The 24,357-nt window shown below is 42.0% G+C and overlaps 1 protein-coding gene across 6 annotated transcripts in view; it reads left to right on the top strand.

The window, feature by feature from the left end:
* Positions 1-24,357, top strand: part of ppip5k1b (diphosphoinositol pentakisphosphate kinase 1b) — a 41,191-nt gene that overhangs the window by 11,949 nt on the left and 4,885 nt on the right. For 3 of the 6 annotated variants that reach the window (XM_070831331.1, XM_070831333.1, XM_070831334.1), the window contains 15 exons: positions 1,868-1,953; positions 2,978-3,103; positions 5,048-5,092; positions 6,106-6,227; positions 6,501-6,683; positions 7,114-7,255; positions 7,438-7,661; positions 8,232-8,359; positions 8,501-8,615; positions 9,177-9,284; positions 9,411-9,527; positions 10,686-10,826; positions 11,063-11,171; positions 13,945-14,094; positions 16,518-16,580. In XM_070831331.1, the coding sequence (XP_070687432.1) occupies positions 1,868-1,953; positions 2,978-3,103; positions 5,048-5,092; positions 6,106-6,227; positions 6,501-6,683; positions 7,114-7,255; positions 7,438-7,661; positions 8,232-8,359; positions 8,501-8,615; positions 9,177-9,284; positions 9,411-9,527; positions 10,686-10,826; positions 11,063-11,171; positions 13,945-14,094; positions 16,518-16,580 (1,859 nt within the window). The remainder of the gene's footprint in view (positions 1-1,867; positions 1,954-2,977; positions 3,104-5,047; positions 5,093-6,105; positions 6,228-6,500; positions 6,684-7,113; positions 7,256-7,437; positions 7,662-8,231; positions 8,360-8,500; positions 8,616-9,176; positions 9,285-9,410; positions 9,528-10,685; positions 10,827-11,062; positions 11,172-13,944; positions 14,095-16,517; positions 16,581-24,357) is intronic. The other 3 variants (XM_070831332.1, XM_070831335.1, XM_070831336.1) reach the window with 3 other exon arrangements.

Raw genomic sequence — 24,357 nt, 5'->3', positions numbered from 1 at the left:
ACCCGTGTCCAACCTCCAAAATGCTCCAATAAGCTCATCGGCTTGTTGTAAACTTTGTCAGTCTGCTGTTTGATGCGGGCGGGCGGTGAACAGTAAGTTTGCTGAGAACAGCACTGATGTGACAGAGAACCAAAACCATAAAGCTGCAGGCTATAAAACCAAAACAACGAGAGGGTGAAATGTTCTGTTGAGCTGAGGAAAACAACAGTCTGGTGATAATTCTGTGTGAATCTGTCATTGTGAGTGACATCGAGTACAAATATGATATTTTGCTAATATAAGAGTATTGATTATAGCTGCTACATGATCTGTCAGCACACATCTCCTGAATGAATGATTCATGAAGTTTAATAAAATACCAACAGCCATGTCCAACTGATGGAAGAAGTAACGTCAAATGACCCCCTGACTAATAATAGATGAGTGTGTGCACTTGTGGCTATCATCAATCAGTCTTTATTCATGTAGCGGCACTTCATAACTAATGTTATCTCTTTCCATAAAGAGCAGGTCAAGACCAAACCCCTTAATTAAGAGAATGAGAGCGATGCACAGCAAACAACCATAATAATAGTAACTACATTAGTGATAATAGGAATATGACTAATAATGGGCAATATGGTAATAGAGAATAACGTGGCAATAGTTAATATATGAATAATAATAACACGACTAATATTAGTAAAAAGTGCCGGCGGCTGACGATCCGCAGCAGTGATTCATGAAGTCAGAGAACCGCAGCAGGAGAACCATGACCAGGATCCACAGGAACCTGAGAGATGAGAAAAGCACTAAAAGGCTCCGGGGAAGATACCAAGTTAGTAACAGAGATTAAAGAGACATGGAGCATAGAGATGGAGAGGAAGAGGAGGAGAGAGGACCCCGGTGCGTCATGGGAAGTCCCCTGGCGGTCTAAGCCTTTAGCAGGATAACTAGGGGCTGGTCCAAGGCCTGAGCCAGCCCTAAACTATAGTGTGTCGTCTGTATGAGCTCTAAAATCAGACAAAATAAGTCGCCATGCTTCGCCGAGTAAAGATTATCAGAGGACATCACTGAGGTCGAATAACCAGGTGTGTAGTTTCTGTTGTAGCTCACTGATCTCCGCCCACTCCACTCTCCAGTAGAGGCAAACAAACAGCAAGAGTCACTCGTCCAAAGGGCTGCGTGATGATATGTGAAGTTTGACAGCAGTTCAAATTCTCTGGCTTCCTGCCAGACTTTGTTATCCTGGTTCAGGGTCCATCACCATGTGGCTTTTTTTTTTTTAGTCGTCCAACTCAGCTGCCCGTCTCATTAGAGAACACTCTGTGGTCATTAGTCCGCAGGATGTGCCAAATTCTTACTGCAGCACAGCCTGCTGGGAAAGCGGAGGCGTCTCCTAATATGTTTGCGTGTGACTTTTAGGAGCAACAACAGGATTAAATCCGGCATTGATTTTTCACCTTGCACCATTTTAAAAGCACATTTACACTTTCTCCTTGTCTCTTCTGTTCTTGTGCCCTCACACGTATGTAATTCCACAGTGACATTAAACTCCGAGGTCCGTTAGAGCTGCCGGTCTTAAGCTGATCCAAAGTTCCTGCTGAGTGACTGAATTATCATTAAACCGTTTGCTAATACTGTGTGTATGTTCAGTGTGTCCGATGTGAAAAGAAGTCACCTTGCTATGTCCTCTCTTTCAGTTGTTGTTGGAATGGATATGAAACAGAAGTCAGACGTGTGCTGTTGAATAATCACACAAAATAGCTGAAGATGGGATAAATTCTTTCTGTGTGTGTGTGTGTGTGTGTTTACTGTGTGTCTGTCTGTTTGTGTGCATATCAAAATGTGTCCGCTTTGTGTGTGTGTGTGTGTTCTGTGTCTGCAGGTACGGTCATTTCTCAGGCATCAACCGGAAAGTCCAGCTTACATACCTGCGTAACGGCCAACCTAAAGCCTCCAGCGAAGAAGAAGGTGCAAACACAAACACACACACACACACAGAATCGGTGTTTATATCTACGGTAGCTGTTTTTGAGCTGTTAGCGCGCATGTTTGCACGGGGTCACGTATGAATTGTTGACACTAATCCCTAAAAAAGCCGTGGGGCGGCCGTGGCTCACAGGGAGAGCGGGTCGCAGCTCGATCCCCGACTCCTCCGCTCCACATGTCGGCGTGTCCTTGGCCGTGCTTCGGTGTGTGAGTGATCAGGTTCAGTTGGCAGGTCGCCGTCAGTGCATGACTGCGTGTGTGAGTGTGTTAAAGGTCTTTGCGTGGCAAAAAAAACTATGACTATGGTAGTACACACAGTGAAGAGATGAGATAATAAGAGGAGATCAAACTATTGATTTGTCTGTGGAGTTTTATCAAGAACAAAACATTAACAGGATAATGAAAAGTGGTAAATTGGGAAGCTGAACTAAGCAGGAATCCTGTGTGACTTAGATTAATAACACTGGGTTATTTATTTAGCTCACAAGTATGGGGATTAGTGCCATTCTCAATATATTATTATTATTATTATTAATCATATTATAGATTATTCTGCTGTACGCTGTTATTACCATCCTGACTTTGCTGTTACTAATCACACCACTTTCTTTTATTATTTTTATTTTGGATACTTTATTTATTTAGTTCTTTTGCTTTATTATTCATCAGCATACTGATGAATAAAGATTTTTCCTCTGGGGATCAAGAAAGGCTCTTGATTTATGTTTTAAAAGAGTCCCTAGTTTTAAGCTGATGCTGTACTTACATGTTGCATATTGATGAATTTATTAGTAATTCATCAAATTAGTAGATAGAAGGAAACTGAGGGATTAAAGAAGGTCTCTAAGAAGGTTCATCTGTCCCCGCTAATCAGCCACTAACAAGCAGACATTTAGTTTGTAGATTTTAAATTGGATTCAGGCAACATCCAAGTTTGTTCTAAAAGAAAGTTTGGAGACAAATTTAAAATAAATGAAATGACTTGTAATGCTCTGTCTTTTTCCAGACTCCAAGAAGGACGGTCCGTCTCTGCTGCTTGTGTTGAAGTGGGGCGGGGAGCTGACGCCTGCAGGCCGGGTTCAGGCTGAGGAGCTGGGCAGGGCCTTTCGCTGCATGTACCCTGGAGGTCAAGGTACCTACTGGACTCACACTCACTGTAGCTTATAGCGCAGTACTAACAAGGAGTCCGTCCACTTTGGCTCTGATGCTAATTAGGTTCTTCCATGGTGTTTCTTTCTTTTTTTTTGTCTCTAAACGTACAGCTGGGCTGGTGTGGAAAAACATCTTAAAACCAACCATTCAATGAAAAAGCATGTTCTGAAACACTTATATTCTTTTCATGTAAAATATTTATAGTTTCTTCAAATTAATGGATCAGATTGTGTGAACTTCACCTCTCACAATTCAATGAAGTAGGAATCACTGGGAGTTTTGTGTACAGATGCTCACTAGGAAGAACACACACCTACAGACACACACACACACACACGCTTGTAATCCAAAACACACACAAGCATCTATAAATGCAAAAACTTTATCAAGGCTAATTTCTTTTTAATAGGTCTCCCACATGTACTGTTGCTAATGAGTGTTCATTTCCAGTCCTTTTCAGTCAGTCAGAGCACTTCTCCAACTTTTGCACACCTGACGTGCAGCGTGTCAAAGACGGTTGAATGTCAAAGTTACTTTGGAGTTGACGAGCCAGATTTTCAGGCTACCAGCAGCCACCGGGTCTGTTTTATATGTACCGCTCGTTATCTGCTTTAATAGATGATCTTACACAATGATATAATAGACTAATACATCAACAAAGGTTCCGTATCAGGTCAAAATATCAAGATTAGTTTTCACTTTAGTCAATACAGCTGTCACATGCATGGTAGAGTTATTACCTCCTGTAATTCATTTATTTCGTGCCCCCATGGTGGATTTTGAGTGGACACGAGCATCTATAATGTGACACAGAAGGGACGCTGAAGCAGGTCTTGGACTAGAAAATCTGACATCAAAACATTTCAGCCACCTCAACTGGGCCTCCTCCACTAGAAGATGTGCTTATTTAAGGCTTAATTTCCTCTAAATGGAACAATTGTTGTCACTTAATTTGTAGTGGGAATAAATTGACTTTGCATTTGGAAAAACGAGAGGCCATCAGAGGAGCTGCATCAATACACGCTTCTATGTTTGAGCTCAGCATCAGTCTGCAAAACAATCCTAACTTAAGGTCCCAACAGTGCTCAGAATAAAGTTAGAACAGTGTCATGACAACTGAGAAAACTCCCATCTGCTGTCGTACGATCAAGAGCAGCACAGGAAATGAGTAAGTGGACCTTGAGTTAAGATTGTACTGTCCATCACTGTGGCATTGGCTTCAACATTGATTGCTGCTGTTTGTAGTCAAAGCGACGTATGTAATGGAGTTTTCTGTATCTTTATGTAGGGAACTAAAGGACATGAGCAGAATGCTAGCCCGAACTATTTCCTTACAGTATTTATTTCCAAGATTTGCATTTGGTAAAAGATATTTAAAGGGGTAACTATCCCCAGGTGGAAAGTACTGCTTGCGCTGCCATCTAGCGGTTGCTACGTGTTGTCCACACTCTGTGCTAAGTGGAGGCGAGAACAGCTGAGCAGCCTCAGCAGTGATCTTGTTCAAAGTGCATAAATTCAGCAAAGCTATTTCTTTAATCTGCACACAGCACCTGTAACCTTAACCAGAGTGAAGTACAATGAGAAAGTGGACAAACCTGTTCCATAAAACCCTCTCAATCACTTTGCATAGCTTTTAACTGAGCAGTACCTCGGTGTCATTCATACCCTCTTTTCAGGCTTTCTTTCTTAATGCTTTGTTTTGTAGTGCATGCGAAAACTGCACAGAAAAACATCCCGAAGCACAACTGAAAGTAGATGCAACAGTTAGACGCAGTCCGGCCCCTTTTTGTCGCTTCTTTTTTATGAAAAGAAGACAAATTTTCTCACCCCAGCCACTGTTTTCATACTTCTTTCTCCACCAAGTTTTTGTCTATTAACTCTGCTCTTCTCTTCTTACCTGTTGTTGCGCTGTGTAAACTACTAGCCGGTAACCGCCGGTCCCTTGGCTGTGAGTCCCCTATTGACTTTGGTAAGAGAAGGGTTTCCTGGTTATCACCGCTCTTCCACTTCTCTCTCATTCTGCGCGTTTGTCGCTCCGTCCACTAACATGCTCTGATCTCTCCTCTCATCTCAACATGATTTTGTTTCATTTCACCTGGCGACTAGTCCGGCGTGTCCTACATTGAGATTGCTGTGGATTGTTTGTGCCGTCATGGATGTGTTCCCGAGGTGATCCACCGCAGCAAATGTTGTTTTGGTCACTTTGTTATACATGCACAGGCAGCTAAAATGACTGCAGTGTGGTGCTGTACGCTAACGCGGATCATCTCACACTAATCCTACTGCATTTTACTTCAATAAAGGACGTTGTTTGTTTAAAGCCAGTCTACTTTAGCCTGGATTACAGCTTAGAACAGGGGAACAAGTCCCCATTGGGTCCCAGAACTTCCTTGTCAAATGAGGCATGATAATGCAAGGTAGTCAGTAGTATAACATCAGGCTATTTGGCTGTACACTAAAAAAATGCATGAATCATCAGTGTGATTTGATCTGTAGAGCTGTTGTGCATCCACTTCCCACAGCTACATTAATTTAAGTATATTTAGCATGATAAGACTTGTGTCTCTCTTCAAGTAGGTAATCCACAGTACTTGATCTCGTCTCCAGGGGAGCCGTCTTCAGTAATTTTTGGGGTTTACTCAACATCTGTTCACTTCACTTTCACTTCATTTTATTCTTAGCTTAAACCACATCATTGAAGTTCACATTTAAGTGAAATGAGCCACGTCAAAAGCTTACAAAGCATTTTAAGGACAATGCATTTGAACTGAAAGTGATGTTGCGCCTGCACAGGTGCTGTACCGCCTGTGTGTCTGTTTTTAATGGAAATCCTTGGTACTTTTGGACACAATCAACACTGTTTTTTGTTTTTTTTTTCTCTTTTCTTTCAACTACCTCCATGACTCAGCCGTGTCTTGACTGAGTCTCAGTGCTGTAATCAGCCCCGTTAACCATGATGTCCCACTCTGTACAATCTTCCAGGTGATTATGCCGGCTTCCCGGGCTGTGGCCTCCTGCGCCTACACAGCACTTACCGCCACGACCTGAAGATCTACGCCTCTGACGAAGGCAGGGTGCAGATGACAGCCGCTGCTTTCGCGAAGGTAACTCTGCTCCCATAGCTAAACTGTAACTTGAGAAGTTGAACAAAATGCAACAAAAAGAATTTCAAATTCTGTGTCTGTGTGAAAACCTCAAAGAGAAACTGCAGATATGCAATAAAAGACTTAACATTGCTTGAAAGGTTCCATACTTTCCAAAACCATAAGTTTTCTGAGGGAAAATGAGGGAGAACCTTGATTCAGCTTGACTGCAGCTGAACCCAGATCAACTATTGCTTTCACACAATGATTTCAGTCAAGCTGGTTCCTCTGCAGGGTCTTCTGGCTCTAGAAGGGGAGCTGACTCCGATCCTGGTTCAGATGGTGAAGAGTGCCAACATGAACGGACTGCTGGACAGCGACAGTGACTCTCTGACCGACTGCCAACAGAAGGTGAAGGCCAGGCTGCATGAAATCATGCAGAAGGGCCAGGAGTTTACACCAGAGGACTATCAGAAGGTATGTGTGAACAGAGCATCAAGACAGCTTCTGTGTTCTCAGTTTAAACAGTTAGATTGTCCTTCTCAAGTGTGAACTTCTCTAAAGAATTATGAAAATATAATCAGTCTGCCTCCTATTGTGACTTACTGCCTATAGGATAAAACAGACGTGTGGACTAATGCGTGCAATAAAATGTCATGGACAGTAAATGTTGTATTCTTTAATAAATGAGTAAACAGCATCATAAATTCTCTCCATCTTCTACTTAAGCTCTTATTTTTCCCTCTAATCTCTAGCAGCTTCATCACATGATCATTTTAGTGTATCAGGAACCTCCATAATGTCCACCAGGGCTTTAATTAATAAATGTCAGTCAGTGTTTCCGAAAGCCCAAGATGACGTCCTCCAACATCTTGTTTTGTCCTCATCTGTTTCCCGTGTGTCCCAGTTGGCACCCACTAGCAGCCCGTCGCTGGTGAACTCGATGAAGATCATACAGGACCCAGTCAAAACCTGTGACAAAGTGTACGCCCTCATCCAGAGTCTCAACTCACAGATCCGCAAGAGACTGGAGGACCCCAAGTCTGCAGGTAGTGTGAACCAGCCGTGCCTGTATACAAATTTAACTGTATTTGGAGAAAAAGAAGCATCAAAATGTTGAGATATTTGGTTTGGTCAGTAGTCTTTTGTCTTCATGAACCAGACGGAAGCAGAAAAGGTTGAAATGTCAAGTATGATTTCCGAGACAGTTACCTGTTGTGCTTCTCTCCAGACCTGCAGCTTTACCACAGTGAGACTCTGGAGCTGATGCTGCAGCGCTGGTCCAAACTGGAGAGAGACTTTCGCATGAAGAGCGGCCGCTACGACATCAGCAAGATCCCAGACATCTACGACTGCATCAAATACGACTCGCAGCACAATGCCTCGCTCGGACTGGAGGACACGCTGGAGCTGTTCAGACTGTCCCGCGCCCTGGCTGACATCGTCATTCCACAGGTTAACGGAGAACGCTGTCATTTAGCTCTGGAGCACGTTTCATAGTTGTGGAAGATGGCATGATATTAGATTTACTGTCAGAGTTGTTTTCCAGATTCATGAAGGAGTTAAATCATCTGGTTTTAACAGGGAATCTCAGGAGTGTTAACAAATGGGTCACATTGGCATTTTGCTCATATTTTCACTTCTTTATTGCATTAAATGATTGTTGTGAAACCGACCATTTTCCCTTTGAGCATAGAATTAAGCTTTATTGATTCCTCTGGCAAGATTACCTTGCAAAGGTTAGTGTGGCTCAGCGGTGAAAATCAAAATACACAATTATAAAATATGCAATAAAAAAAGCGTGGAAGTCTAAACTGTCTCAGTTAAAAGGGAAATAAAAGCAAATCAATTGTAGAAGTGTTACTGTGTAATGTAAAGTCACAGAAAAGGCCTCCACACATAAATGTGACTCATCTGTGTTTCCCTGCTTTCTACCATCTCTTCATGACCATGAAAAAACAGATTAAAAAGAAGTGGATGAAAGTGTTCTAATTATTTTCTTCTCATTCATATCATCCATATCAGGAGTATGGCATCACCAAAGCGGAGAAACTGGACATCGCTCAGGCCTACTGCGTTCCTCTGATGAAGAAAATCCAGCTGGACCTGCAGAGGACACACGAGGACGAGGCCGTTAACAAGCTGCACCCCCTGTGAGTCGTGTAGCGCACACAAGCATGTTGACATGTACATAGGCCACGTGTATATATACAGTGTGTGTGTATGTTTGAGGAGGTTACCGGAGAGGAGTTGACTGATAAGCTTCGTGTCATTTCCTGCCCTCTGGTGTTCAGGTATTCTCGTGGCGTGATGTCTCCTGGCCGACACGTCCGCACACGCCTCTACTTCACCAGCGAGAGCCACGTTCACTCCCTGCTCAGCATCTTCCGCTACGGAGGACTGCTGGATGTACGCACTCACTTTATCATCTGACAGTTGTGTTTTCTTTCCAAGTTCCCACAATTAGAGTAGATCTGGAAGTTTATTTTAATGTTGCACTGGCTGAAAACGGGTAAACGTCCACATAGGATTTAGAAACTTACGTATGTTGTTTACTTTCTACGAACAGGAGGAGCCACTCAGGACTCATTTTCTTTATCAATTATTTATATTAATGTGATTATTTGAGTTTGTGTGCAGCCCAACAGGAGAAGTGCCTTTGTTGGCAGTCCTCCAAAACGTACCCTCCATAGTGTTTAGTCTTGTCTCGTGTATATACACAAATATGCCATATCATGGTATATATGAGCTTGTTAAAATCATATGAAATGGCTACATTGCCAGTTATTATCATCTATAGTGCGTTATTATATATTATACAAGGTTATGGATGTTATTTTCTCATTAACTGCAGGCGTATATTATCAGGTGTATTTGATCATGTATGTATACCTGAAGCGTCACTGGCATGTGTTTACCATATGCTTGTTCTTGTGTGTGTTTGCATCCTTGTTTTTATACGTATATCAGGAGGAGAAGGACCAGCAGTGGAAACAGGCGATGGACTACCTGAGCGCTGTGACTGAACTCAACTACATGACACAGATAGTCATTATGCTGTATGAAGACAACAACAAGGTGAGCCTGCAGAGAGCCGAACAACTGAGCAGCAGCAGCAGCAGCAGCAGCGTCTTTCTCATTTATATTCTGTCAGCCTCGGTGCTGCAGTTTCATGTATAGATTTCTTTATGTCTTTTATATCAGGACCCCTCCTCGGAGGAACGTTTCCATGTTGAGCTTCACTTCAGTCCAGGAGTCAAAGGGTGTGAAGATGAGGAGAATGTACCTCTTGGCTTCGGCTTCCGCCCAGCGTCCTCAGAGGTGTGTGAGCGTGTGTGTTTGCTGTGCGTTCAGGGTTGTACAGTTATTGTGTTCCTCAGTTGGGATTCTCACATGGGGCAGTTTGTTTAGATGGCAAATCTAGATATAGTCAACAGAATATCCCATCCAGTAGATGTTTTTGAGAAGTGATATCCATACTGTACCACTTTGATGCAGCCAGTCAGTCAGTTTCTTTGTTAACAACCTTTTTCTTTTTACACCAGAAGATTTGTAAAAAGGCAGAAGTGTATCTGGAATGAGACGAATGATGCCGTCAGTCATGTCTCTCCATCACTGAATTGTACTGTGTGTGTGGTTATATCTTAAAAAGAAATGAGCTCTTCAAGGCTTCTCAGTTTGATTAACTTTTAATTGTCTGACACTACATCATTACATTTAGAGGTTATGTGCCTTTTACTTGTGAGCTACACTTTGGAAGCTACATTATGTGGAAATACATTAAATCTGCAGTGGCCAATATTAGATTTCATTATAACTTTGGTTGAAAATAACTTATTTTGATCATTTCATGTCACTAACAATATTTAACTGAAGGGTTCCTTGTGTGTCAGTGAACACTCACCCCTTGTTAGCGACATGCAACGGTCGATGTTAGCTATTTCAACCAGAATATATATCAACAAATAAAGACATTATGTGAAAACATAACTTCCAACTCTGTCTGCAGGAAAATAATTTGAATAGTCATGTACATGTTAATGCTCCTCGTCCTTTGTTTGTCAGTATCAAGCATTTGTTATGTGCATAAGTACTGTAATAAAAGCTTTTTGTTCTGCCACACTGGTATGCAGGCCATTATGTTGTGGTGGCGTCTGTCTGTCCGTCTGTGTGAAGACACATGTTCAACTCTCTAACAATACAGAAACGTGACACTTGAAGCACGTGTTTCTCTTGTAAACACGAGTGTTTACATGACATTTTGAAGACCTTGTGTACTTTTTGCATATTAGTGAGGATTATCATTGAAAAAAGGTGGTATGATAACAAATCCTTGTATTGAATAATAGAGTAGAATTATAGAGGCGATATGTGAAGATAAATATAGCTCCATGCCTCCACGCCTTTGCACGTGGCTCCATGGACAAGAATTATCTGAAACATCAATAATGATCTTCTCGTGTTCCCCAAACCGATCAGAATCAAGACAAGAAGCCCAATCAGGGCAGTCTGGAGGACCTCTCCCAGGACCAGCCAGACCAGGCGCTTCCTGTCTCTGAGCCAATCAACATCCAGCGACGGTCCCCCATGATCCGCAACCGCAAGACGGGCTCCATGGAGGTACTAGACTGTAGTGTTGTTGTTTCAGGAGTGATAACGGTAGAGGCTTTTGATTTGTCCACGCAGTAGTTCTAGTCTCTCTTCAGTTGGGCTGTTGGGCATTTTTCTTTGTTCTTCTTCAATGTTAAAATGTTGGTGTGTGATGGTTGTGTTTAAGTGAATGAGAGACATCAGGTCCCTGATTTACAGTAGCAGCCGTGTCAGTCTTAACCCCTGGTCTCCGTGGCCCCACTCAGGTCCTCTCTGAGACCTCTCCCACCCAGTCCTCCAAAGGCTGCACTTCCCACCGACTCTTCCCATCGTGTTCACGCCAGTCTCCTGAGATCAAACCAACCAGTGGCCTAGGTGGGCACCTCATTCCTGGTGTGTGTGTGTGTGTGTGTGTGTGTAGGGGTGTGGGGGGAGGGGGAGGGGGTAAGAGAGAGAGAGAGAGAGAGAGTTTATGCCCACAGACACTGACCTCACAACACTTTTGTCTCCAGCTGTTATCACTGATCCTCCCTTCCTCATCACAAGCCCTGGTTGCAACATCTCCCTCACCCTTCCACCTTTCCATACCTCTCTCTGTCTGCCTCTCCCTTTATTCTCTAGTCTGTTTTTCTTTCCATCACCCTACCGCCCCCCTCCTCCCCGCTTTCTCTCCTTCTGACGGTCACATAGCTTCCACCCCAGCTTAGCTTAGCAGCAGCCAAACGGGATCAGCCTCCAAACTATGTAGGCGAGAGGTCAGCGGGGAGAGTTGCGCTCACAGCCAACCGCAGGACCTCTGGTGTCACGTAGCGTTCAGAGACGTACTGATACTTCTGCGAGGTGGTAAAGTGACAACATAGGGAACATATTGTAGGTGTTTCTATCTCTTATTTCTGAGCTCTTTACAGGAAACAAACCTAACTGCTTGAAATTACATTGAATCTCTAGACTCTGATTCACTGTTTGGGATTTTATTTTAAAGTAAATGTAATTTGTCTCCCAATTCTCTGCTACATGTTAACTGTTGACATTATGGCACAGTTTTTGCTGTTTTTACATACAAAACATAATGAAAATACAACATTGGAAGGTACTGCTAAGTGAGCTTCACAAGGTTAAAGCAATAGATTTAATATAAAACAATAATGATTGATGAATAATGATTATTTATTTATTTATTGTATATTTTTTTTACAGCTGTGAGATTTAAAAAGTACACACTCCAAACCTCCTTAGATGCAGTTTGTTGTATGGAATTGGGAGATATGGTGTTACCTGACAGCGACAGTGTCTGGTTTGATAAATGTAGGCAGGTTGTAATCCAGGAAACTAATGAAAAAGAAATGTTTTATTTGCAGTAAAACCTAAGGCACAATATACAAGCACATATTAAGAGTAGTTTAGATACATGAATGTATTTGAATTAAATCATAAGCTCATGCACATAGTGAGAGGTTTACAACGGTACCATCTTACTCTCCTGATAAGTTTGGAATTTATCTTAAGTGGTCCTTACTCTTCTGTGATGTATACGGTGCATGCACCACTGTAAACTAGGTTTTTATTGGTGTATCGCTGTCTCGTAACACCTTAAACAAGATGAAACACATTATCTTAAAACGTGTGCACCAATATTTGGTTCCTGGGGTCGTCATCCAGAACCCAATTTGGCGCTACAATAAACTCCTTTAAGTTAGGTGTTTAGCTAGTTCTTGACCCCCCCTATAATGTTGCTTTTTAGGAAGTGTTAAAATGCCTAAAATGTTCCAAATCAGCTGTGTCAGAGGACCTGGAGAGGTCTAAAGTACTTACTAATTTAACCTCTACCCTAATGAAAGAACCCCTGAAGGACTCTTGTTTTGCTGTGTGTACAGTTTCCATGTAACCTCCAACAGCCTGCTAACACTCACACAGGCATGAAAGCCCTTCGTGTAAATCAAGATGTGTGGAAAAAACCATAAAACCACGAGTGTGAGAACAGGGAGTGGAGTCACTTTGTGGAAACAATTTCTGTCCTTTGTGCTAAAGTGGGAGCTTCAAACCTGTGTGTCACACTCAGCTGTGTTAAAGCACTTCACTACTTATTCAGTGCAATTTATTTCCTTCGTTTGCACAGTTAAGACCTAAAAGAAATAATTGTAGTTAATGAATATTGGACAGGGAGGATGGAAAGCCCATTGTCGGTCCTTTCCATTATGAAAGAAAGTGTCAGATCCAAAAAAAGAGCAGGTAAAAGTGCAGTATGGGTTCAGTGCTACTTCTCCCTAAATGTGTTAATCAGCCTGTCACTCAGCGCTTAATTATCACAAGTCTAAAAGCAGCAGTTGGTTGTTCGCGCCACATCAAAGCAGCTCCATCTAAAGCCTCTGGGTTTTCTCTGAGCGCCGCCTGTCAGTTTGTTATGTATAGAAGTGTGAAGCTGCTGAGTGATCCCTCCCTGTTCATCACCAGCAACACTGACTGCACAGGTCACAGACGAGAGCAGCGTGTCAGGGACGACCTCTGTTAGCGAGCTGCTCTTCATACCTTCACACTGTTTGTAGAACAAAACAAACACTTTGACGCCATTTGAATTATTTAACAAAAAGAATTTCTCTGCAACTCCAAAGATAATATTTCCTCTTCTTTATAGTCCACAAATTCAATATTTGCTTTAAATATTAGAATTAAATAAATGTGGCTGTTCGCTACTCTCACCAATAACACACAGCAGCAGGGGTCTGAAGCAATCCTATTTCCTCACTCAGCCTGTTCGTCACGCCTCTCACTGCTGTTTTTGCATACAAAACACACACGTTCTGTGTGCATCTGTGCTCTCTGCCTTCTATGTGTTTACACATGTGCACACACACACCTGCACAGGTCACTGCTGTGAAAACCTTGTAGCTTGTATTTCATAAATTCCAGAAAAAATAGCAGCCGTGTTTACACATTACCCACGAATCAGTTTTTTTTAATTTACCATAACTACCTTTTTTCTTACCCACAACTGAAGTGTGTGTTAGTTACAGGGTTTTCACACAGGTGTACATTCTTTATTATAATGGCAAAATCTCCCCATAGTTTGTTATGAGTAATTGCATGGTGTGTAATAAAAAATGACTAATACACGCCCCGCACACCTCCCCCTCGGCTCCTCCTCACACAGGATCGCTCTGCTCTGGCCTCTTCAGTGCCTCTGCCCTCGGGGTGTCCTGTAGCGCCCCCAACCTGCGGGATTACGTCCGCACGCATCACCACCTCCACCGAAAACCACCCCTGTCCCCCGGCAGTCTGCCGTGCCAGATTGGCATGTTCGGTATGTTCACACCGCTGTCTGTCCTCCTTCACAAGGCGGGTTTTTCATCTCTATCCCTTTTGGAGTTCTTTTTTCTACCTTGAGAATATCTTCTTTTTTCTTCTACTTTTTGCTTCTTAAACTTAAAATGCTTAAATTTTTGGGACATTCAGTATTGTCACTTTCTTTTTTTTCTTTTTTTTTTATCAAAGCTCCCTTCTTTCTTCTGCTCCATTTCCCAAAACCAGTGATTTCAATTTATTGCATCATATTTCTTGAGTGATTTATTTCGCAGAGAGCATGATGAGGCCACTGATTTGACAGCAGAGTCATTGGCCGTGCAGCAAATGCTGAGCATGCAACCTTTAGACTGTGTGACAAACCACAGCGACTGCTGATCAATGTTCTTCCAAAGCAGCATGTGCACTCATTGATCACATCAACTGTCTGCTTGGGTTCAAATGTGTTGAAATGTTCTCTGTTCTCTCTCTGTGCATGTTGTTTTGCAGTTCCTCCCACATTCGCTCTCAGGGAATTTAATTTCATAGTGAAGTAGTTTCTGTGTCTGGAAGCCAGACGTATTGCTTTCTTCATTAATCACAATTTACCGTAATCCTTACATTAAGAAACTCAGCCTGTTATTTGGAACAGATACACTTTGAACACGCAATAATCCACCTTTAAATAATCCCCAGCCGCATTCTCGCTCCCCACTCTTTTCCCTCAGTCTCGTGCTGGTAATGGTGAGTAAAAGAAAAGCTGATTTTACAACCACCGGGGGTCCTTATGGCAGTCTTATTTATCCCAAACATCTGGACTGAATATCATTCTCATAGTCACAGCTGTTCTAGTCACATAAGTTTGTTCAGTACTGTGATGTGATACATCCTCTAGCCAGCAGCAGATCATTTTACCAGCAAATTATGCGGATGCTTATGCATTTGCACAAACTGCAGAGGTTTGTTTTCGTCCCACTGTGGAAACTGAGCTGTTCAATGTATCCACCGGGTGTCACTCTGACTGCAAGGCTACACGCTGCCAGGAGCAAACACACACTTTCCTTCCTCCATTCATGCTCTGAGAGGCAGGTGAGGGTTTGGACTGACGTCAGCGCTGTTCATTTCAGGTTTGAGGAGAGGGCAGCATCAGGACAACAAGTTATTCTCTGTAGTGGAAATGTGAGAGGGAGCATGTCTCTGGTTTGAATTCAGACCTGCACTTTTGGTGACTAATGATCTTCAGAGCAGTGTTTCCCTTCATCCACACAACCAGTCATGTTCCAAATGTGTTCTTTTGAATGGATTTTAAAATTCTAATGTAATTTAACATTGTTGATTTATATAAAAGTGAATATTATAGTCAAGTTATTAGTGATCCTGGATGAGACGAACATTTCTTTCCACTAAGTTCTACTGTTACCACTTAAATTGGCAGAAGCTTATTCTGTCAACCACTTACTCAGTATTTGTATGTTAGCAATGGATCATATGATTACTTGTATATTATCACCCGACTCTGCAGTTCCCCTGAACTCTACGGTGCATTAAAGCATCTTCATTGTTTAGATGTCCAACCTGCAACTTCACTGCTTTTGTTCACGCTCGCCGTTCTCAGCAGCTGTTTTCAGCCAAAAAGCATAAAAAGTCACGGAGACACAGTTAATGACTAACTAGTGAACATAGTGGAGCAGTTGGCACCTAAAGACACTGATTTCCCTCAGGGATTGGAGACCAAAAATGGAGTTTAAAGGAGCGTGAATATTGGACTTCGAGTTGTCAGGTGGCCAGAAACACGCCGTCAGCTTGTGTATGGATTAAACAATAATTATTGAGCTTTAGGGGCACAAGTAGACATATTGTCATATTTGCACAGAGCTAGGCTAGCAGTTTTCCCCTGTGTCCAGTCTTTATGCTAAGCTAAGCAAACCTGCTGCTGTCTGCAGCCTCATATGTGCTGAACAGACATGAAATTGATATCATAACTCTCAGCGAGGAAGGAGTAGGAGTGTAAATGTTGAATATTGCTTTGTACTCGAGCTAAAAAGAAAGTCAACAGCCGAGGAAAGCAGTCCGGCGAAAGGAAGAAAAAGGAGGTTGGATTCTCAGATTGTTTCCTGACGCAGCGTCACTCCTTTTGCATGTTTAATATTCAGCCCAAACGTCTTTCATCTACTCCTTCCACTCCACAGCCTTTCCATTCACATCCTCTGACCGCCTGTCTCCTCTTTGTTTACTCAGAGATGACCCTCATTGTCACGCATGTTGGTTGGCAGACAGATATTGATGAATCGACAGGCCACCTCTCTCTCTCTCTCTCTCTCTCTCTCTCTCTCTCTCTGTTATATTCTATTTTTCTCTCCCTTTCCCTCATATAAAAACACATACAGGGAAACGTGCAGGCACAGACACCAGCAGTAATACCAGTTACCTTTCTTATCTCCTCAGAGCTGTTCTCTATGCCGGCAGTAAAGAGATTTTCTGTGTCGTTTGCCAGGCATCCGACTAATGGTATGTCCGCTTTTATTCAAGTTCATTTCGACACTCCTCCAGTTTTTACTGTTATCTTGCATGACCCGTTTGTGGGAAAACATTTCCTGTGTTTTCTATTTTCGGGGGTTTGACGTTTGGCTGCGTTAATTACTCCAAGAGCAAAATAAATAAAAAAAATTGAAGAGTTTGTTTTTCACCACACACCTTCGGTGCTTGTTGTACCTTGTGTTGTCACCGCTAACACCACCTGCTCTGCCTGCACCTGTTGTTAATTAATTTCCCTCTCTGATCCTGCTGTACGTCACAGGATGGATGGATGTGCCTTATGTGAAATATATCATCATAATAATCGGATTGATATATTTCTATGTGTAGATAATCTGTGCACACATAATAACAAATCCTCACCTGCACTTTGTCTTAATTTCAAATCATTTATTCTGGTAATCTCTTTGTTGAGTCACTTGAAGTCAGTCTGTAAAGCAGTGTTTAACTGCTTTTTGTGCTTGAAAGCTTCCGGTCTGTTTCACCTCTGACAACAGGCAGCATCACTGATGTGTGTGTGGTCAGAAATGTGCTGTGTTGCACACCCAGCAGTGATGTCACAGTAGACTGACACACCCTGGAGTACACTTCTACATCACCGCAGCAAGGTGAGGTGCACAGCAGGTTTTTTTTTTTGTTTTTTTTTAAAAAAAGCTGCAGCCTCTTTTTGTCTCCTGCTCCAGTTTTGCTCTGGTTCTGCTGACACAGTGATTTGGAAGCATGAAGCCGAATAGGATAATGTTTTATTGATTAATTTACTGTTCAGTTTGTGGGAGGCTGTGAGAGAAATCTAAAGAGACACGTGAGACCAGAGAGAAACACTTTTGTTGTTCAAAACTTGTTAGTTTAATGAAAAGCCCTATGGTCTGCGTGAAAAAACATTAACCTTATGCTTTAGTTGAGTCGGGTTGTGGTTTTTTTTTTAAAGTAATGAAATTATGTGTTTAATGTAGCAAGGGAAGGAACCAGAGGACCCTGCGGAGCTCGTGTTTTATTTGTGAATTATTCTGGCTAGAAATTAACAAGAATATGTTTTTCTTCTTTTTGAGCAAGTTGTGAGCACTTTTTTAAAACATAGTCACGACAACGAAGAGTTTAAAAACCCGCCTCCCACCACCCTAAAGAAAAAGAAAAATATGTTTAAATGTATTAATAGGATACTGCTTTGATCCACAATATGGTGCTGTTTATTGTTTACATTCTTCAGTTCCAGTTTCCAATACGAGTCTGACTTTTACACACTTATCAATACTGTCTGCTTACCAATGCAGACTGCAGACTACCAGTTCAGAATTAAACAAACAAACAAACCTAAAACGCCAGGACACGCCACCTCACGACAAAAAAACCAAACAAAAGAACGAAACAAGGAAGTGGTGTGTTTCACTGGGTTTACTCAGTTTTGACTAGAACGTTCTGTTTCCAGTCTTTGGGTTTAGGGTCTTTAACTTTTAATTAATTCTTTTCATTTCTTTGTTTTATATGACAGTAATTGGATGTCTGAGGTTTTGGACTGAAAACCCCAAAAATTTAAGCAGGCGCCTTGGACTCTTGGACTATATATTATTTATTGTGTTTGGTTTATTTCATAAACCAAACAATGTATTAATTAACCGAGATGATAATCAGCAGATGAATCGATAATAAGATCATCATTTGTTGCAGCCCTACAATGCAAAGACCCTTCCTGCTCTTCATCCGTCACGGGTGTTTAGCCCACAAGCTCGATGCAACGTTTTCTTTCAGAAACAGCAGCTGTTGGGAATTAATGAGTTCCTCCTCTTGTTTTCTGAAAAAAGATTTCTAATCATTGTTGAAGCTTCAATACGATGAAATTCACTCTCTTGACGTGTCATGAGGCAGTTTTGCTCCACCGCTGTGAGTGGGGAGATGATTCATGGATGACAGAAGCCCTCCTGGCTCTTATAGACTGAAAGGGGGACAAATTAAACTCCACTGCACGGCGCAGAACTGAATACAAGTCCTGAAAGGTCATTCGGATGTGACTGAGTGGTACGAAGTAAATCCTTCATACCACTTGTGATCAGTGTCTCAGGAAACAGCCCGGCTTGTGTTGGCAGTCAGATTAGTGCTTTCTGTCCAAGCACCTGGATCAACAGGTTTGTTGATTCAGAGTCGGCGTACTTCAGAAATCTGATCTGATGCTGACGAGTGTTTGGGCAAACCAGCGGGAGCCACAGTGATGAGTTTAGACAGTCGTGACCGCCGAGTGTGTTGGATTCGGCTCAGTGTCTGGTAATGGAGTTAACGATATTAAGAAGTAATAAAAGGACATAAGTAATCATCAGGTGTTATTTTTTTCATTAGACAGAAGGGTTATTACAAATATAAATCACATTTGTTATTGCATCCCAACACATTTAACCAAATATTGCAGGCTGGTGGTTTTCTTGAGATTTCTTCTACTTTAGTTGGGTTTTTAAATTAAATTCCTTTGACCTGCAGCTAAGTTTTTCACCTCGTCTGCAGTGATTCCCTTACAAACAGTATATGTTCCTGAACATATTGCGGTAATTTAAGTTCAAGATGTCCGTGCTGTACACATTATGTTAAGACTGGTGCAGTATAGTAGAGCTGAGGAATATTAATAGGATGTTTAACTGTGCGAGTCTTTAATTTCGGACATTTTTTAATTATATATTTTGAACTTGGATTAAGTCGTAAATCAATCCAGTCACATTTTCACTAAATCAGTGCAGTGTTTTGGAGCGAAACACTTCTTATTATCTATTAAAGTAGAATCTGAACTGACACTTGTCCAAAAAAATACAGACGCTGGAGAATACAATATCTTTTATATTTAGATATTAGTTTGTTCAGGGTTGTGAAATAAGATAATTAGCATTGATGAACTAAAAAAAAACAAAAGTGAATATTTTTAAAATAATTATGCATCAAATGATAATGTGAATCACTTGTAGTGATGAAACTACAGAGAATTATCAACAGATTCTGCAGCTCCCTTCGTCTTTTTTCAGAGCTTTTTAGTGAGTTTTAGCTCATTGGTTTATGGTCCGGCTGCTAATGTACTGATTTGGTTCACTTTTGCTGCTCTTAGTGGGTTTTTAGAGCTGTTTTCAGTGAAATTCTCTAAAAACTCACAGAACACAGACAGACAAAGTTAGCGACTAGCTGATGAACTCAGTGGGACATTTAGCAGCTAAGGAACCAAAACCGAGGCTAAAAGAAGAGTTAGTATTGGATGAATATTCATCCAATGGACATGAACACGTCTCCAAATGAAAGATAATGACGCTCTGTAACTGTTAGATGTGTAAATAATTGCTAACACATCAGCCATCGCAAATTAAAATGCGATCAAGTGTTGATATTATGTTTCCGGTTTATTTCTGCTGCCCCCAAGTGGCCAAAAAACCCTGGCTAGTGCAAGTTAACAGCCCCGGGCTCTTAAGGTGATTATGTGGTTGAGTGGTGCATTCATTATTAGCAAACACATTAGCAACGAATTACCACACACTAATTGCAACAGGGCGGACCTTGAGCCTGTGGGGCGTCCTGAGAGAGATGAGGGGCTCCGGGGCAGTTGGTTTGTAATCCAGCCCCGTCAGACAGTCATGGTTGGAAGCCACTGATCTCAAATACACATAATTCAATTGAGGAAGACCCACAGTTCATTTTTATCTCCAAACACAGACTTGTTTACTAAAAAGTTAAAAATAAAAACCAGCCCTGTGAGGTTTTGGGGTTTGAACGGTATCACTGATGACTCTGAGACCCTCTGGCTCACTTGTTCTGTAAAGTACAGTAGCTCAGCTGATTTCTTTTAAAGGTCCCATATTCTACTCATTTCAAAGTCCGGACTGGTATGTGGACGTCCTACCAGAACACGTTTACATGGTTTAATGTTTAAGAAACACACTATTTTCCTCCTGCAGACGTGGCTGCTGCAGCTGTTTACAGTCTCTCGTCCTTCACGCTCTGTTTAACGCTTTGCTGGCATTAGTGAGGAAGAAACAATGGCGGACAGCAAGCTGGATTCAGGAGGTTTTCAGTGTGCTGAGGGGCTGCAGGAGGTCACATGTTCAGATCACCTTATGACACGTTTACTGAAAAGTTGGGCGGGAAAGAAAGGGAAAGAGAGAGGATGGTCTTTTCTCATAGTTTGAGGGTCTCTAGACACACTGAGGGCACATATTCATGTTGAAAAGACATTAAAAAAGTGCATTTTGTATAATATGGCACCTTTAAACCTGTGATGTCATAGATCTTTGACCTCAGGTTAACTTTATTTGCCTTGAAACAGAAAAGGTGGGGCTGTGCCAGTGAGGCATGGTTGGTCCCCTTCAGTCATAGCTGAAAGGTCTGTATTGATCAAACGACGTCAGGAACTGAATGCACTTACTCGGCTCTACAAGTACGACCCGTTGTCCTGAGGCCACGCTGCTCTTTTAGCTCTGTGCCTGTCTGTTGCACAGCTCCCATCGCTGCTCCTGCTCCTCTTCCTGCTCCACCACTGTACTGTCTCTTCCTCTCTCCCTGCTCTGCCTCTCGTCCCTCAGAGCCCTCAGACGAGCTCCATGCAGTCCAGCTGCTGGGGGGGCTTCCCGCTGAGCCGGCCCTGCTGGGGCTCGCCCCTCTGGCTGTGGACGGGGCCATTGCCCACCACCTGCGCCACTGTCCCTACCACCTCCGCCTCCTCAAGACCTGGCTGCTGTCTGGTCGGGAGCTCCCAGAATCCCTCCACGGTCAGCCTCTGTAGACCCCTCTCACTTCCTGTTGCCTCCTCTTCCTCCCTCTTGCTCCAGTCAGCCAATGTTGGGGCAAGTGGGACGCTGTCCATGCCAGTTGAGCTTTGTATCTACTGTAGTTCAATGCTTTCCTTTTTTTTCAGTCTGGTTTTCCGCCTGTGCATTTTTTATTTATTTTTTTTTTTTTGCAGCTCTGCTTCATTTCATGTCCAACTATAAACACATTTTTTATTATTTCTTATGTCGGCAACACTTGTTTATTTTCTTCTGTATACTTAAAGTCACAGTGAATCCCCCATAATTTTATTTATTTTGAATCTGTGATTCGTAGGGATGCCACGGTCTGATTACACTGAATATTTACAAGATATTTGATGCTAAACCTCTGTAGAGTGCCTACTTTGATGTTTAATCTTTAGATCTTCCTTTTAAATCTGAAATATTGCCAAATAGGTGCTATTACTTTTCGCCTTGACACAAAATCCTCCACCATTGTCTTCTTGGTCAGGTCAAATAAACTCCCCTCATTTGATTAATGAAGTCTGAATGAAGACAACTCAGCAGATATTTTGAGTTCATAATTTTAGATAGATAGATAGATGACTTTTATAAGATGTTGCTTTATGCTGTATGCTGATTCCTTTTTAACATCTGAAAAGGAACAGCAGCCTTTTAGGTCAACACTGGCCTTTAAGCTAAAAGAGTAAAAAGAACTTCAGTGAAGTCAGGGAGACGTGCCAAATTAGATTCAGCTGAATTAATTTGTGTAATAAATGTCCCCCAGTTCAGAATGAGCGAACAAAATGAACCATTAACTCAAGGTTGCAACTTTGCATTTATTTCACTGTGTCTTTAAGTCCTGGAGTCTGTTTTGCCCACAGTCCTGTCTTACACACGACTGAACACCTATTGTGTCATTTCTGGAACATGAAAACATGAAGAAAAAAAAAAAATCTATGCAATAATTTGGCAAACTGTAATAATAATTGTTGGATCATTACTGAAATGAATTTGCACAAGCAGGACTAATTGCTCTACACGCATGCCAGTCGGACACTTGATGACCAGCCAACAAACCCTTCAGTGGAAGTGTCTAACTGCATTGTGTGCATGCTCCATCCTGAGCAGGTGGATACAGAGAAAGCGTCCTGAAAGCTGGGCATGTGGAGTCGGGGGTTGATGGCACCAATTTGGCCTGCGCGCTGGGAGGTCACGACTGGGCACCGCCGTCTCTCCCCCAGCACTCCCGAAATATGTTTCCTGGCCATGTGGCAGATATTTGAGTGTCTGTTGAAAGATCTGGGTCATCATCTCATCCCTCATTTTAATTGGCTAATTAAGCGGTGGCCTGTTCATAAACTGCTGATTCTGTAAAGTATTTCTGGAGCACGTCTTGGCACGTTGTGTCACCTTAACAGAGCTGCGCAATTATTCCTTAGCAGCCATCAGAGATGACTGTCTGTGTCTGTAATAAGCTACAGATGTTTTTATTTCCTACAGACATCGAGTAGATTGAGGCTTTTTGTGACTTTTATGACTTTCTTTCTCCGCTCTTTTGAATATCATCATCATTTCTTCCCCGTGCTGCTCACCCGTATTGCTGAACGGTTGAGTGAATGCTGCAGTGTAGCGACAGCGTTGTTCTGCTCCCACTGCATCTGGTGTGTGAGCTGAATCTGAGATCCACAGGGAGAGGCTGCAGCAAAGATGGGGAGGTGAAGGAGGCAACAAATGTCAGCTTATGTTATTTTTACACCAGTCCTGATTTTGGGTACAGTAATGACAGAACAAACAGTGAGAGACGAGGATAAATATCATATCTATATCTGAAGAGTGGGATATGTTACATCAGTTTTAGCCCTGCAAGTATTTTGTTTTTCTTCTATCATCAAACCTTTTCATGTTGTCATCTTACCTCTAATGAATAAAGCTGCTTCGGCCAACATCCAGTAAGGAAACGGTTTGATGATAAATAGAAAAATACAAATTAAAACAGGTGTTGAAGCAGGTGTCTGTGCAGTCCTGGTGTCCATCACATAATTGGCCAAAAGTCCATGAAGGAAATGTCTTGTAAAGATATTCAGGTTGCAGATATGAAATTGAACGACAGCAGAAAAAACCTTCAGATGAACTTTCTCAGGTTTTGTGTTGTGTGCCCCACACACGAATGATCCCATGAGAAACGTTCACACTTCTGAGCTCCACTAAAACCTGGACGTGAAAATGATCAACAGGGGAAATTTATGTCTTGGCCCCTCAAGGCCTCGAATGGTTCCTGTACATTAATTTCTGACTGCTGTTCGATCCTCTTGTGTCTTGGTGTGAGATGAGTTGTTTTAGGGAGTTGCCATGGAAAAATCTGTAGTCGTAGCACATGAGTCATGGAGAAATGCAAGAGCGACCAGCATGTCCTCTGGGGATATGGATGAACTGGATGAACTGCTTCACCCTCCATCCAATCCCTTTTTTTTTTTTTTTCATGGTATCACTTCATCATGGTGTTTTATGTTTTTTTCTCCGGCTGCACTGAATGAATGACACTGGATATAGTTTGTGTGTAAAAGTCAGCTTGTCTTGGCACAGTTATATTGTTATGGTTAGAAGTTGTGTTTCTCAGAATATACTTGTAAAAATCAAACTCACCTTCAATCCATTAATTATACATTCATTATCAAAACTACAGTGCAGAACCTTTATTTTTTTTATTTATATTTTATTTATTATGAGTTTCCTCTTTAATTTGGAGCATCAGAATCTCTTTCTGAATGCTCCTTAGGTTTTTTTTTTCCACCAGTAGCTGACTCTTCCGCTAAAGATGCTCCCCCATTCAGTCACTGCTGGTCGACCTAAAACCATCACGGCCCATTTAAAAACTTCAGCATACTGTGAAACACACAAGAAGGTTTGTCAGCATCAGCATTGTGTGGACTTGTTTTGCTTGAATGTAACAGACGAATGTAACATTTTCATCTAAAAGTGAGAGTCGCATACGATCTGCTGTCTCACTCACAGATGACGGT

The sequence above is a fragment of the Pempheris klunzingeri genome, chromosome 5 (genome assembly GCF_042242105.1).
Source record: "Pempheris klunzingeri isolate RE-2024b chromosome 5, fPemKlu1.hap1, whole genome shotgun sequence".
NCBI classification, from domain to species: Eukaryota; Metazoa; Chordata; class Actinopteri; order Acropomatiformes; family Pempheridae; genus Pempheris; species Pempheris klunzingeri.
The sequence above is the reverse complement of the archived record's forward strand: the minus strand, read 5'-3'. Positions and strand labels throughout refer to the sequence as shown.